The following is a 17550-nucleotide window of genomic DNA, read 5'->3' on the forward strand; positions in this document are numbered from 1 at the left end:
CAAAGGTCGGCGAGGTCTCGCTATCCATACGGCTTACCGGCAAGGCACCCGTGTGGCTATCGACCCCCCGATTCCTAGCGCTTCTCAACCTGCAGGGTCTTCCTCTGGGGGCCCTACAACGACACCGCCGCTAGCCGAAATATCGTTTGCGGACAGGCTAGGGCTGTTGAAGGCCCACATGCCAGCTGCCCCTCCACCCTCCTTCGTCGCGCAAGCCACCCTTGTATCTGAGGGCAAGTAATACAAATGTACGTGACCTTGCTGATTGACTGACTCATCAACGCGGAGCCGAAACTACAAAAGATACTGATTTTTCACATCAGAATTAAAGACTCGAGTTACAATTATCTTACCCCCGATACTACAGAATAAGTAATACATAGTACTAGCTCTTGCCCGCGACTTCGTCTGCGTGGAATCAGTAACAGCAGCTAGTGTAAGTAAAGCGCCTGAAGAAAGTGTATAAGCAATCATTCAATTTGAGCATAAACAATCACCCTTTCGAAATTTTCACAGATGTATTTCTGTTGCCGCTATAACAACAAATACTAAAAACAGAATAAAATAAAGATTTAAATGGGGCTCCCATACAACAAACGTGATTTTTGACCAAAGTTAAGCAACGTCGGGAGTGGTCAGTACTTGGATGGGTGACCGTTTTTTTTTGCATTATGGTACGGAACCCTTCGTGCGCGAGTCTGACTCGCACTTGCCCGGTTTTTCACTCTCTTTAGTGATGATTCCCGGCATAAAAACTATCCTCCTCATATCCTTCCTTCTTTCCCCGGGACAAACTATCTATACCAATTTTCAACAAAAATAAAAACCGTTGTCGATATTTTTTTAGGGTTCCGTACGCAAAGGGTAAAACGGGACCCTATTACTAAGACTTCGCTGTCCGTCCGTCCGTCCGTCCGTCCGTCCGTCTGTCACCAGGCTGTATCTCACGAACCGTGATAGCAAGACAGTTGAAATTTTCACAGATGATGTATTTCTGTTGCCGCTATAACAACAAATACTAAAAACAGAATAAAATAAAGATTTAAATGGGGCTCCCATACAACAAACGTGATTTTTGACCAAAGTTAAGCAATGTCGGGAGGGGTCAGTACTTGGATGGGTGACCGTTTTCTTTTTGCCATTTTTTGTTTTTTTTTTTTGCATTATGGTACGGAACCCTTCGTGCGCGAGTCCGACTCGCACTTGCCCGGTTTTTCTTTTAATACGTTGTGTTCCATCAGCACCCATAGGAAGTTTGCAATGGTGACATTTTCCTACTCCCGCAAACTATGGTAAAACTTTGTTTAGAAGTAATGTACCTATATAAAAGTGATGTTTATTTAATATTATGTTTCAATAAACGTAGTATTCGTTGTGAAATAACTATATCGTTTACTCCAAACACCTCGGCATAAATTATCGAGTCACTAAAGTTTTGTTAAAATTTGCTCATTTTCGGATTTAATTTCTGACTATTGTATTGGACCTAGGAATATAATTTTAATATATGTTAAAAAACACAGAAAATCAAACTATCATCATCGACGGGTATCAAAATGTATTATATCATATTAGAAAACACGCACTGAAATTTTGAAACGGTGGATTTTAATCTCGAAACGGTGGACCCATTTTCAACCCAAAGAGAGACGGGGTCCATTTTGATCCCAAAAAAAAATATGTTTAAGTGAAATAAAAAAAATGAATTTGTGTTCAAATGATAGACTATATTCTCAAACATACATCTCACTTTAATTTTATAGTGTTATTTTTCCTACGTCATGGGATTTTTTGAAAATCGTGAAATATGCAAATTCAGATAACTTGGTAAAAGTGTCTTAAACCCATAAACTGCACGTAAATAAGAATTGTTTCTTAATAAAATGAAAAACATCACTAGAAGACAAACAACAATAAACATATTTATATAAAAATTACTATATCTTGCTTAATTCCTACTTCTACGTTTGGATTTGTTTCCTGTCATAATTTTGTGATGTTGAATATCTACGAGCTTTTAAAGTGTCGAAAGTAAGACGTTCGAAATTACCATACTTTCGATTACGATCTCGTACCTATTTTTAATTGTGTGTAAATTCTCGAATCTCTTTGTTAAGCTCGATTCTGCAGCTTCGACATCTGTTTTTGAAACAAAAAAGAATTTTATGCCGGGTATCCGCTCCGTACAAAAGTCGAACATTGCTTGAGGGGTTAATATGTGACTTCCCGCTGTTCTTTGCAGACTAGCTTTTCGAATAATTCTTTTTATGGTGCCTCCTGCACCATCACATGGGCTTTTACCATGTGCAGTTGCAAAAAATTTCCAGTCTGGTGGAAGTCCAAAATCTTGATAATGATGACACAAAAAATGACCTTTTACCGCTTGAAAATAGTTCTGCTCAAAAAGCCTATAAATATGTACATGTTGTCATATGTGTGTGTATTATGATAGAAGTTAGAAACAAAATTACTTTATTATTAACAGTGTTGTGAAATTTTTACGACTTTAAAAAAATAATATCTCCTTAGCTAGCAAAAATAACAGTATAAAATCTAGTTGCAATGTAAATTTGAGCGTAAAATCTATTATGTAATAGTAAATTCATTTTTTTATTTTCACTTAAACATGGATTTTTCAGCGGCCAAAGTGGGCCCGTTTCGTTTTTTTTTTAAATTTTGTTATTTCTTTTCTATACCAAAAATGGACAACAATGTTTATTTTATTTAACGGAATATTCCACCGTGCAGCAATAACGTTAAGTTCATTCGCTATGCTCTCTCCGGTGTGAGATCCTGAAAAGGGCTTCATTGCCAAAACACCATGTTCCAGTTTGAAATCAGGAGAGGCAGGCGCAGGCATTGTAGTAGGTGAATCCGATGAATTTCCCATTCTCATCCTTTTAGATTGACTGCAGTCTGGAGAGCATATATTGTCATTGCCATGAGGACAATTTATGTTGGCCCCCAATATTTCTTCTTTAATCTTTTCTTCAGTCAACGGTTTGAAGAATTTGTGTTTGTAACGTGGGTCTAAATACTTAAATGGCTACAGAAAATAAATTATTATCTTCTAAAACCGAGAATTACGAAGTCATTTCCGTTTTTAAAGTTGTGACTGCCAGCCTCATAGGATCAGATTCCTGTGATCTAGTTAAATGGTCATCCAGTTTTTTCATAAGCATTTGAGTTATTGGAATCACAGATGATATGAGGGTCTCAGAGCTGCTTTACTCTCGTGTGGCTTCCTCAAACGGTTTCAGCAACTGGACACAGCTTTCTATTATTTTCCACTCATCAGTGTATCAGTGTATTTCAGTGTATCAGTGTATTTATTGCTTTCATAGGTTATACAGGTTGGTACATTGTATTGGTTCAGCTATGAAACCCTGTAGGGCACTGCAATATAACTTAAATCTAACTTAATAACTATTGCTTAAGGCTATCTCTAATACATTTTTTTTAAATAACCATACGATCATGCATCATATTATATTCATATATACATCTTTTAAATAGTTACAATTTTTTTTTAAGTTGCGATATCTAAACTAAGCTACTATATTAAATACTATTACTATAATTAACTATCTAAGAACTCTTGCACTGAGTAAAAACAGCTGTCTAATAAATATTTAGTTATTTTTCTGTTAAATAGAGTATCTTTTTCTTCGTCTCTAATTGTTTTTGGGAGTTTATTGTACACTTTTATACACATTGCATGTGGGCTAGAGGCGTGCATTTTTAGTTTAGATGGCGGCATAGGAATTCTATCTCTAGGGCGTAAGTTAATATTGGTAGGGTTTTTTGCTGCAGGGAAAAACTGATTGTACTTTCTTAAAAATTTACATAGTTCGAATATGTACAAGGATGTCAGAGTCATAATGTTGAGCTTAGGAAAATGTGGCCTGCAACTATCTGGTTGGTTTATATTAACTAAGATCCTTATACATTTCTTTTGTAATAAAAAGAGATCGTTAACATTTGTACTGTTGCCCCATATTATAATACCATACCGTAGCCACGACTGGGCGAATGCGTGATAGGCACAAAGAGCTGTGTTCAGATCGGTATGCTTTTTTATTTCCATTAGTGCATACGTAAAGCTGGATAGTTTTGAAGCTATTTTTTGTATGTGGAGTTTCCAATTCATATTTGTGTCAATTTCAAGTCCAAGAAGGTTTGATGAGTCGATACATTCCAATGTCTGGTTCTGGTAAGTGAAATTTATATTTAAATTACTTTTTTGATGTGGCTTATAATGCATAATTTTCGTTTTGTCTAAGTTCAATTCAAGGTTGTGAAGATGGAGCCAGTCAACAACTTTGGAAAGAGTGTTGTGTAAAATGGAGTTTACGTTGTTATTATTAGTAGAATACGGGAACACTATAGAAATATCATCAGCGAAAAGGACACAAGTATGATCTAGTATTTTGGGGAGATGGTTTATGTAAATTAAAAATAAGAGGCACCCTAGATTACTTCCCTGTGGTATAGAGCCTGACAAGATTTTCTTTTCTGATTGTACATTTTCTATAACTCTAGTGTGAGGATTGTGGTACTCTACTTGGACTAACTGTGATCGATTTGACAGGTAAGATTGGAACCATTTGTGAGTAATACCTCTCACGCCTATGTTATAGAGCTTGTCCAGTAATATTTTATAAGACACTGTCATAGGCTTTGCTCATGTCCAGTAAAATACCAACGGCATATTCCCTGTCATTTATAATATTATGTATTTCTTGAACGTATTTATAAAGAGCTAGAGTCGTTGACCTATTTTTACGAAAGCCGTTCTGATTTTCACACAAAATATTGAATTTCTCACAAAATGCATAGAGCTGGTTAGACATTATTGTTTCTAATATTTTTGCAAATGTGGGCAATAAAGCTATCGGGCGATATTGTGCTGGGTTAGTGGGGTCTCCTTTCTTTAAAATTGGCTTAATTACCGATAACTTAAGGTTGTCTGGCATTACACCTTCACTAAATGATTGATTTGCGATAAATGTAAGAGGAATCGTTAATTCTCTGGCGCATTGCTTTATGAGAGTCGGAGGTAGCTCATCGTGGCCATGACTTCTCTTATTTTTAAGTTTACGTATTATTTTAAATAAATCTGTGTCACTGATTGGGCTTAAGTAGAAAGAGTTTGTGGGTGAATCGATATTAGTATGAAAGTCAGACTCTGATAGCGAATTTATTTTATTTATATTTTGGCTACCCAAGGACAAGAAATAGTCATTAAATGAGTTTGCAACGGTATATGGATCGTTTGTCAGTTTATTTGAAACCCTCAAAGATAAGTTTTTGTGTGTTTTCTTTGGAGTTTTATTTGAATTCTCTTTTATAATTTGCCACATACCTTTCATAATATTCTCAGATTTGTTTATTTTTTTAATATTTTGTAATTTTTTTGAAGTTTTTACAGCAATTTTTAAGGCATAATTGGGTCCATTTCACTGTCGTTCATATAAAGACTTAATGCGTCTTTTACCTTCAAAAATCGCTCGAACATATAAAAAGTACTGTTCCATCTAGTTACGCAATCTTGGAATACTTTAAGATGCGGTTGATTGAGTTTATCTTGAATGTTTTGAAGCTTCTTTTGAGCAATTGTGGAATGATTAAAATGAGTTGAAATTTTCTTGCATTTTTGTTGGATTTCTTTTGTTTTCTTGGAACTATAAACCTCGTCGTATAGCTAGCTGCATTTTATGAATTGTACAAATTGTGTAAAAATTTTCCGCTATTATATCGCCGGTAATTGTGAATGATGGAGGTAATACAAACATAGAAGTGGAGTACAAAGGGGAGCCAAAACGATTTGCCCCCGAAGAGATCAGTAGCATGGTGCTGATGAAAATGAAGGAAATAGCTCAAACATATCTCGCTACCTTGGAGGGGATGCCGTTATAGGTAACTGTTCCCGTTTACTTCAACGACCCACAGCGTCAGGCTACGAAGGACGCGAGGGCGTCCCTCAGATAGATGTCTCATTTAACATAGACGCTAACGCTAATGGAATCCTTAATGTTTCTGCAAAAGTTTGTGGCACAGACAAGAGCAGGAAAATAGTTATAAATACTCATTATTACATTATTATGTAGCTTTATTTCTAGCACATCCGTTCTAAAAAATTTACTGTTCTTTTGTTATGTTTTCACGATGTGTGATCCCTTAAGGGTAAAAGCCTCCTCCATCTTTTTCCATTTCTGTTTGTAGCATTATTCTTGCAATTTTTTCCTGACCTATTTTATGATGTCGTTAACCCATCGTTTTCTTTGTTTTCTGAGTTTCGTTTGCCCAGTGGGCTTTTGTATTTGGTTGTTTGAATAGTCTTTGTATCTAGCCAAATGTCCAGCCCACCTCCATTCATGTCTTAAACTAAACTGTAGTGCGTCTGTCAGTTTTGTTTTCATCCGGATATCTGTTTCTTACTTTCAATAGGATTCTTCTTGGTTTCAATAGGCTTCTTTCCATTGCATGTTGGCATGCAAAAAAAAATTCTTTAACTTTCTCGGTAAAGACCCATGTCTGGCATCCGTAGGTACTGAGATGCAGGAATCTATAACAATTTTCTTTATTTTTAGACTATAATTTCCTTTTAGGATTTCTTTATGTGACCAGTATTTTCTCCAGGCTATGGTTATCCTCCTGTCCTGTCGTTTACGTTGCTATTGGGGTCAAACGAAATCATTTTTCCTAAGTACACATAGTTGTCGACATATTCTATTGGCTTTCCTTCTACAGTTAAGTATACTTTTTTTTGTGGCTGTTAGTCATAACTTTGGTTTTAGACGCGTTCATACGAGGGCTGATCCGAAAGTTGTTAGCTGCTCGGGCTCTACTCATGCGATTGCAATATGATTTATACCATTGTGAGGGATGATTGATATTCCTTCCTTTTCCCACCGCAGTTTTTAAAATATTTCTTCCATCGCCGCGATAAAAAGTTTTGGAGAGAGGGTTTTTCGATTTTGAATTCTTCTCCTAGCCTTTCTAGTCTTACCCTGCTGACACTGTTGAAGTAGATGTTCTTTATGATGTTGATGTATTTTTCATTAATTTTGTTGCTATTTAACGTGTTCCATATACATATGTGTATTAAGCTGTCAAATGCTTTTGACTAGTCCACAAACGCCACATAAGGTAGATTGTCGAAAGCTGATATAGATCTAATGATATCTAATGCTAAGAAGTATACGAATGAAGACGATTTGCAGACAGAGAGGATTACTGCAACAGGCGTTGGATGAAGCAGGAAGTAAACTTGACGCAGCAAAAGCTTCTATCGCACGTCGTAGGTGTGAGGACTCTATCCGTTGGATAGACAGCAACAGGCTCGCTGAGAAAGACGAGTATGAGAGCAAGCTGAAGGATTTAACCACTGCCTGTGCCCCTTTGATGAACCAACTCCATGGCGCTGCTGGAAAAACTGGTGGCAGCGATGAACTCTTCTTCGATTAAGGATGAGGTTATTTGTCTATTGCAAGTGTATTTTTGTTTTAAAAGTAGGTACCTAATCCGTTGACGCGGGGCCATCGCTGGCATGAATGTCCTCAGGGTGATAAATGAGCCCACTGCAGCTGCTCTGGCATACGGCTTGGATAAAGAATTGAAAGGAGAACGGAACGTATTGATTTACGATCTAGGTGAAGGAATCTTCGACGTGTCGATCTATGTTTTGTGATGAAGTTATCTAATCCTTTATACATAATTTTTTCAAACACTTTGCTAATGATAGGAATGAGCGTAATTGGTCTGTAGTTGTTTAAATCTTTGGGGTCACCTGTTTAATGTAGGCGTTTAACTACAGATATTTTTATAGCTTTGGAGTAACGTGCCTTCCACCAAAGACAAATTAATTAGATGACATAGTAGTTTACAAATAATATATCCACAGGTTTGTATTAGTGTTTTGGTACTAATTGCATCGTATCCCTACTTAGGGTCAGTCGGTGACAGAAACATACTATACGGGTTATTAAAGGCGCCTGTCAAGGTTTTGAAATCGATGTTGGCATTGTTATTTTTATTACTTATGTCTATAAAATAATTATTATAAGTATCACAGATTTCCTCAGGTTTTGAAAGTGTCTTATTGTTGTAAACTATGTTATCGATTGTAACTAGGTTAGTACAAATTATGTAGATGATGCACTGGTACACCTTCTAAAAGGAGCGGAATCACACGTGTCGTAACATTTGTAAGTAGGCAGTCTTCCTTCAATAAAATGAGGTCCAATGACGGTATCATTTAGTATGGCAGCCGAAACGTTGAGACTGACGCGTGTTGGATACTCATTCCGTCGCGTGGGATGGAGGTTCATAACACTCCAAAACTCCAAAAATGTTCATTATGAACATTGAAAAGTCCGACTCGCGTAAAAGTACACTTGTCGGTCCAAAGAATGTTAGTTTCTTCATTCTCCAAAAGCCACTGACTAAAGTTGCCTTCATAAGGGGAAATCAGCTGACATATCTTGAACCGGTTGATAGTGATACGGATGTAGCCCCGTAGCATTTAATAGCCGCCAGACGTATGACTGAGACACATGGTATCGCCTGCAAGCTTTCCGAGTACTCCGCCGCGGATCCCGAGCAAAATAATTTAGTATCCGTTGGTCCAATTCGATGAACTTGGTCTATGTGGTACAGTCGCCATCAGATATTTCGAAGCAGCCAGGGTGCCCAAATATTTCTGAGCAAGATTAAATTCCAATAAATTCTGCACAGTACAAATGCCATTTATATCATAACTACTACAATACAACGCCATAAAATCGAAGTATGTGCGCTGTTTTTCAATAATTTCTTTGCACACGTCCAGTCGAAAATATCTGATCGAGCAAAATGGCAAATGTATCTAAGCAATAAAGGCGTTCACAGATATCTGCTCATTTGAGGAGAATATACTGTATATATATGTGTCGGCGGCCGATCTTAAGATTAGGCATATCGTGAAACATGAAAATCTTTGACGCGTTCCCTGAGTCGACGGAGCCCCGCTACGCGGGGCTCCTACTCGTATTTCTGGGCAGTTTGCCCTTCGGGCATCTGAAGCAGCCTAACGAACCTATCCTACCTATATATTGGTTTAATGTGACTATCGTTATAACATTACACAGGAACATTACGATCTGCCTGATCTTACGATCGGCCGCCGACAAATGCTTTACGTCGTATAATTGATTGGCTAAGACCCCGGCCGTTCTGACTCGCCACCCGCCAAATTTTGACAGATAAGTTATATTACTGGCACAGACAGACATGCTTCCTCTCATGCATGAAATAAAGGGCTTGGTTTAAGCTTCCTGCACACTGGAGCAAAGCGGATCCAGGAAAAACTACTTACTATTACCAAAGAGAATCTATTTTATTACCAATAAAATTTTAAGTGCGCTCCTTTTACTGCCTTTACTTTTAAGATGTGTACTGTATGTTATATTTTATTGAGATATGCTATGAATAATTTTTTTATTGAATTGTATTCGATTGGTTATTTTTTCGTCACTCGAATTCAGTGGACAGGCACCAGGGAGGAGTTTATAAGTAAAGAGTGGTTTCGCACTATATCCGATCGATTCGAATTCATATAAAGGCCCGGACTAGTTGTACAACTGTTAATTATCTAGACACGCGGCAGCGTGTCAAGCCAAGTTCAAGCAAAGGAACTGGCTAGCCAGCGCCGAGTGTAATATTACACGAACCACTTGGTGCCACTTTTGACCCTTCTATAACTCAAAACATCTTTGACGTAAACACATAAAACTACGTGTGTTTAATTATATCCATAAGGATATCTAGAAGCCCAAATTTCATGAAGCTAGCTCAAACGGTTATAAAGGTATGAAGGTCAAAAAGTCGTAAATTTTAAGACTGACTTATGACTTATAGTACCTAAACCTAACCTACTTCCAGATGACCTAGAAGGATGAAATTTGGAATCCAGCTTGGTTATTGTGTGTAACCGTAGGAAAAAATCTAAAAATAAAATAAAGTTAAAAAATAGGGGGGGTCCCCATACAAAAAAACCACTTTTTATTGGGACTGACATATAAGTACCTAAACCTAACCTACTTCCAGATGACCTAGAAGGATAAAATTTGGAATCCAGCTCGGTTATTGTGTGTAACCGTAGGAAAAAATCTAAAAATAAAATAAAGTTTAAAAATAGGGGGGGTCCCCATACAAAAAAACCATTTTTTATTGGGACTGATATAAGTACCTAAACCTAACCTACTTCCAGATGACCTAGAAGGATGAAATTTGGAATCCAGCTTGGTTATTGTGTGTAACCGTAGGAAAAAATCTAAAAATAAAATAAAGTTAAAAAATAGGGCGGGTCCCCATACAAAAAAACCACTTTTTATTGGGACTGACATATAAGTACCTAAACCTAACCTACTTCCAGATGACCTAGAAGGATGAAATTTGGAATCCAGCTCGGTTATTGTGTGTAAGCGTAGGAAAAAATCTAAAAATATAAAAAATGTTAAAAAATAGGGGGGGTCCCCATACAAAAAAATATTTTTTTATTGTAGCGTTGGAACCGCTACAAGCAGATATTTGAAACTACCCCAATATATGTATTATTATATTTGCTATATTAAAATAAAGTCAAAAAATAAGTGGTGTACAAAAAACTTTTAATACGCTCTAAACAACCGGCCAACGGTGTGTCGTCGGCGGCGCGCGGTACCACATAATTATACAAAGAACAGAAGTAAAAACCATACAGCGGAAACACAAGAAAAAACATTAAATCTCAATACCTGCCTAGTTTTCTTTACAAAAAGTATTGATATCCCACCAAAAACATAAATGTAAAAAAGGAGAGCCAAGTTCAATACAAAAATTATGCTTGGCTGTGGGGCTCGCCGCAAAAAGAATGGAGATCTAAATGAGTGCCACTGCCAAGTTCTATGCAAAATCCAAATATGTATTTATAGGAACAAAATAACATTATAAACAAGTATTAAACTCTATTTCTTTGCTTTATTGGATACCTATAACAATTGCTGTTATTTAAAAAAATGTGAGATCTTAAAGTAGGTTAGATTTGGCTTGGCCAGGTTTTATCAGAATTACAATATATATAAAATGATTGATATAATGAACACTGGCCAAGTCAAATCTAACCTACTTTAAGATCTCACATTTTTTTAAATAACAGTAATTGTTATAGGTATCCAATAAAGCAAAGAAATAGAGTTTAATACTTGTTTATAATGTTATTTTGTTCCTATAAATACATATTTGGATTTTGCATAGAACTTGGCAGTGGCACTCATTTAGATCTCCATTCTTTTTGCGGCGAGCCCCACAGCCAAGCATAATTTTTGTATTGAACTTGGCTCTCCTTTTTTACATTTATGTTTTTGGTGGGATTAATAATTACAAGACACGGAACGTGCGTTACCACTCTACATTTTGAAAATCCTAACCCTTGACAAACTAATGTTGAAATAAAACTATCAGAATTAATTTTATTATAAATGTATAATTAAAATAAAAGAGAATATCTAATTACTGAGTATTAGAACTTAATGTTGTATATCTCATTAAATAATCAGTATTTAGTGTAACTACCATCAGCATTCCTCACCGCCCTCAGCCGGTGGCGGTGTTGCATGGAGCCCACAAGTTTAGCACAGTAATCGCGACCCCTGAAAGACTCCCACACACCGATTGCATGGCGTCTTAATTGTTCTTTCGTCCTACACTGGTCCATATTCCACTCCCGGACCATTTTTCCTCGCAAATTCTCAATGGGGTTGAGATCTGGACTTTTCGCGGGCATTTTAATTCGTGTAACAGTATCTCTGTGTTCATGAAGCCATGCTTGCACTAGCCGTGAGTTGTGAACAGAGCTATTATCTTGCATAAATGTGACACGTCGGTTCGGATAACATATGTTTACACTGGGCAGGAATGAATCTTCGAGTATTTCTACATAATCCATGGCATTCATCCGCCCAGTTATTTCGACCAGCTCTCCGGGTCCTTCCTTTGACATCCAAACCCAGAAGCCAATTAGTTATCCGTCCACTGCGTCTATCAGGTACTAAATGTCGTGCATGGTATCGAGTATTATCAGGCTTCCATAGTGCTAACCTTCCATTGTCAGACGAAGAAAATATCTTATTGTCCATAAAAATATCGTCGTCAAAGTTTTTATTCCTATTGGTGACTGCAAAATGCAGCCTTTCATCGATATGCCTTTGGGTAAGAGCTGGCTTCCGCGTAGGCACTCGGTTTTGCAAACCCCCTTCTTTGAGACGTCTTATTGTGCTACTTGAGACATTGAATACACCGGAAAACTGGGTGGTATTGATAAAGCGTTCGTTCCGGGCCTTTTCTATTATATTTACGTCTTGGAGCCTCGTTGTCGACCTTGGACGCCTAAATGACACGTGGTTGTTTAATCCGCCTTCCTGCTCCCACCTTTCTAACCATAAGTAGACGGTATTTCTCTGTAAAAAAAACATATTTTTAGTACATACCGTGCAATTTGGTCAGGTTTTCCTTTCCTTGAACTCTCTATCACGGATGCCGCTGTCGTCTGACTACAACAACATATTTATCATAATCATCTAATCAATAGTGGTAGTTAAAATAGAATAGGATTTCAAAGTACTTACTGCTATTCCGAGTTCGTTGACAATATCAGTAACGGGAAAGCCATAATTTTTCATATCTATTATTTTCTTTTTTACGTCGTTATCAATACGATACGGACATGCCATTATGTTATTTAAAACCGCAAATATATTTCACAAAAGCTACAGAATATACTTTAAGTGAAATCTACAGAAATGCAAGAAGACAATTGAATGAATCCGTCAAACTCGATAATATTAAATATGGAAAATAGATTAAGGGTCGGTTGCACCAAACTGTTCGTATCGTAAATGGAATGGCGTTGACTCTAAGAAGAAAAAAGTTATCGGGAGACAGCAGCATTTTGAAAAGAAAAACTTTGTTCTGAGTTATGGCAATTAACAAAACATTTGAAATTTCCCAAAAAAACGTACAAATTTGGAAACATACGTAAGGTTATATCAGATGTATAAAAGCTACGAATGCTTAAATATGAAACCCGGAAGACATCAATTACAAAAACAGGGATGCAAGAGAAGCAGCACTTTATTCATTTTTGCATGAGGCGGCAATTAAAGAGTTTGGTCCAAAATGAAAATAAAATAAAGATTAAAAATACACTCATGATGGGGACTGAATAGCACATGAACTCGAAGTACGATTCTCGCATTCAAATTTTGTTTACACGGAGACATCCAATCATCAAGGGCGAGGCGATTATCGCTCCGTCTTGTGCGATATCGTACGTATAGTTTACATACTATATTTTTCCTCGTGCTACGATAATCGCACGGTCGGGGCGAGAAACTCGCACCATGTAAATGGGCCTAGACTAATATTAGTCCACGAACTGGGGCCCATTTCTCGAACAGTATTAGTCTAAAACTATTAATGTGTTGCCATGGTAACCCATATGATTTGACAGTTCGTGGACTAGTTTTATTAGTCTAATACCGTTAGAGAAATGGGCCCCTGCGCGTGGGTTACCATGGCAACACACTAATAATATTGGACTAATATAGTTAGAGAAATAGGCCCCAGTTAACGAATAGAAAAACAAACTTTTCCAAACAAAACTATATTATTAATAAATTAAATTCTTCCTATTATACATTAATTTACATAAGATCGTTCGGACAGCTATACGAGTAATTCTTAAATTCCTAATCTATCTAAGGTCTTACAAAGCTCTAATCATAGAACAATTTTACCCATTAACATTAAATTTTATGCATTAACAAGCATATATGTGACATCCCACGGGTAAAGGTACCTTATAGCGGTTGGCGCTTACACTATTATTAACGCCGTTCCAATATTATTGCGCCGCTATGCGACGTAAGCGCCAGCTGCCATAAGGTGCCTTTTGCCGTGGAACGTCACATACGCTTTCCGAATTCTACCTGTAAAATACAGAGACAAAACAAAAGTATACTTTAACAACACAAAGGTGTATGACGCGCGTAGATTCAAAACAATATCACCCTTAGTGCGTTCTGACAAAGTTCATAATGGCGCGACGCGCACGATATGCGTGGTGTTAGGGAGTTGTTACGACCGGGCGCCACATTTTTGGTTGAGAGAGACAGAGAAATGTATATTTTATTTCCCTGTCGCTCTTAGCAACTAGATAGCCCATATCCTATTGCCTACTGAGAGCTTTCTAAGACCGATATCAAGGGGTCGTCCATCAATTACGTCACACAAAATTTAGATTTTTAGACAATGTCAGATTTTTGATAGGTACTTCTTTTTCAATTTTTCGTCTTTAACTTTGCGGTCGATGTGACGTATTATGTGGATGAACCCTAAATCTTTTAAAGCCATTTTCTAGAGAGACTAATAGAAATCTAAAAAGGAAATAATTAACTCAATAAACCTTGTTTTAGTAAACCATATACTGAAATGACAATTCGATCGAACCAATTTGTCCAAAAAATCTGTGATTTTATTGCAAAATTGGTATAGAAGTGCAGAGTTAACCCCTCCTGCATCTAATGGAGGGAGTGAAAATGCCAGGCCGGTCAACGATCACTGCAGTAGCATGGGTTAAAAAAAAACAACGGGTTGCACTACTTGCACTCCGGGAGTGCTGCAGAAGTGAAAACTCAATGACATTGTAACAGTATTTCGATTAGGGGGGCTATTCATAAATTACGTCTTTTCAAATTAGGGGGGGGGGTCTGGACATCGGATGATGGTAGCATGACGGAAGGAGGAAACGGGGTTTTCGAAGAATAATGATTTTAGGTGGGGGGGGGGGGGGTCAAAAATCGATGACGTAATTTATGGACAGTGCTAAAGAAGTTTTCACTTCAAAAAACAACGCGATGATCACACCGATGCAGCTCGGTGTGTGAGCAAGACAGCGCAATGCACGTATAGCGATGCCCTGCTCGCACACCGTAGTATGAATACGAAGATCTTTCTTCAAAGTTTAATTCATATAAGTCCAATACAAGATTTGGTATATCAAATAAGCGTGATCATAAAACATGTAAATCAAATATTGCACTATTATCTTAAAATCTATAATTTATTTAAGTACATTACTTACTGAAATAATTAAACTATTAAGTTATTAACATAAAGAAGTCATGAGAAGGAAGACTACCTACTTACAACTATGTATGTACTTGTATATGTATGTATACTTTTTAGGGTTCCGTACCCAAAGGGTAAAACGGGACCCTATTACTAAGACTTCGCTGTCCGTCCGTCCGTCCGTCCGTCCGTCTGTCACCAGGCTGTATCTCACGAACCGTTGAAATTTTGACAGATGATGTATTTCTGTTGCCGCTATAACAACAAATACTAAAAACAGAATAAAATAAAGATTTAAATGGGGCTCCCATACAACAAACGTGATTTTTGACCAAAGTTAAGCAACGTCGGGAGGGGTCAGTACTTGGATGGGTGACCGTTTTCTTTTTGCTCTTTTTTGTTTTTTTTTTGCATTATGGTACGGAACCCTTCGTGCGCGAGTCCGACTCGCACTTGCCCGGTTTTTTAATTAATTGCACTGTAGTCAGTGACTATTGAACGCCATTGGCGTTCAAATGGTTTGGCTTTCTACATAAATGATACTTATGGGCATATATACAATTATTCTTCTAACTGTACCACTAAAAATGCTCCAAGCCGAACAAATAAGGGATCGCCAGCCTCACGTTACTAAACGGCCTCGCTTTACTCGCTCGTTGTAATCACACTCCCTGTTTCTTGGCCTTTGTAGTAATATAGGTACTATTTCTCAAAAATTAATTAAGGTCTTCAGGAAGCAACTTATATTATTTTATAGGATACAGTTCTTTAAGAACCCTTCAACGTGCACACTAGCGCCACAGCTAAATAATCGTGATTATTTAAATTTAACGAAAGATATTGAAAAAAGGGGGCCGCTTCGTACTGTATTATGTTGCTGGTTTCGTCGATCTAGGAACTCAAAACAAAAACGGCCGTTTTAACTTTGGACGCATAGATCGACGAATCCAGCAACATAAAAACTAGTCTGATGAATTCAAAAGGTACTTAAATACACAATACAGTACGTAGCGACCCCTTTTTTTCAATATCTTTCGTCAAATTTAAATAATCACGATTATTTGGCTGTGGTGCTAGTGTGCACGTTGAAGGGCTCTTAAGTAAATTCATAATTATTATTAATATCATAACATCCTAACCTACAAATATTATTGATCTTAATCTATGCCCCTATATTCCTTTTCTAATAATGATTTTGATGATTAAATCAATATTTACAAAATTTATAATAAAGGGGCAATTTAAAGTTAAATAATAAATTAACTACTTAGTGAGATTTCATAAGACAGCGGTTGAACATAATAATTCATAGTTTTAGTAAAATTTTACTAACAAAAACTAAAAACTCCTAATAGATACTAAATTCAAGTAATACCTTTAAACCCAATAAATACTTAAGTATTAATACTTTAATTAAATTAATAAATAAATAAAATCAAAGTATGTTTTTAGGTGCGTATGCCACTGACATATTTCACACACAGACAGATTTACATAATTTATACATAATATAAATGTATGCACAATCACAAATATAATCTCATTTTTACAACATATAATTAAGTACAATTTAAATAACTGATGCTTTAAATTTTTTTAAATTAAATCATAACCAGATGAAATGTTGACGAAATCTTGGCAGGTTCCAAACGAATGTAGGGTAAACCACACTACGAGGTAGCCCAAAAAGTAAAAAGTTACGTTAAATTATTTTAGGAATAACTTTCTTAACTACTTTTACAAATTGCCATTAAAATGACAATCATTTAACTAAAACTGAACATTTACCTTTAAAATGTTCTCCATAGCTATACCCCGTTTTTTTTAGCATTAGAAAAAAGGTAAACAATCTTGATGTGTCTTTTAATTGAAAAACACATTTTAAAAATAAGTAACGGCAAATATGTAATAATTATGAATCTAAAGCCCCCTCCAGACTATGCGCGTGAATCGCGGGCGAAGCCGCGAAAGCAAGTGTGGCGTCGATTTCGCAGATTGTTCACGCCTTCGCGCCATGTTCTCCGTTTTTTGTCGGTATTTCGGCCCGCGTCAAAGGAGACGCGAAGCGCGAACTTGCAAGACTCCACATTACACAATATTTTGGCTCCTCTGTGGCAAGATAAATATGAATTATATTATGATTATATTATATTAAGCAGCTATATTTTACGGTTTTACAATAAAACAAAATTGAAAAACAGCTAAATCACGTATGATGCCATAGATAACTAACAGTTAAACTCGATCAGCTGATGCTTTTCCGCCATATTGCCGCAAACCAAACCGCGAAATCGCCGTGAAGTGTGCGAGTGTGGAGTCTTACGTCAATTTCGCGATATGTTCTGGAGGGGTTTAATACGATCATTTATATTCTTCTGCTATCATAAGTAATAGTTCTTG

General features: G+C 36.8%; 1 protein-coding gene across 1 annotated transcript; it reads right to left on the minus strand.

Moving 5' to 3' along the window:
- Positions 1 to 11805: 11805 nt before the first annotated feature.
- Positions 11806 to 12935, minus strand: LOC134673927 (uncharacterized). The gene is made up of 2 exons (XM_063531968.1): positions 12648 to 12935; positions 11806 to 12479 (listed from the first exon to the last, which is right to left on the minus strand). The coding sequence occupies exons 1-2, from the start codon at positions 12750 to 12752 to the stop codon at positions 11880 to 11882; spliced, it is 705 nt and encodes a 234-aa protein (XP_063388038.1). The 5' UTR covers positions 12753 to 12935; the 3' UTR covers positions 11806 to 11879.
- Between the last annotated feature and the right edge of the window lie 4615 nt (positions 12936 to 17550).

The sequence above is a fragment of the Cydia fagiglandana genome, chromosome 19 (genome assembly GCF_963556715.1).
Source record: "Cydia fagiglandana chromosome 19, ilCydFagi1.1, whole genome shotgun sequence".
Taxonomy (NCBI): domain Eukaryota; kingdom Metazoa; phylum Arthropoda; class Insecta; order Lepidoptera; family Tortricidae; genus Cydia; species Cydia fagiglandana.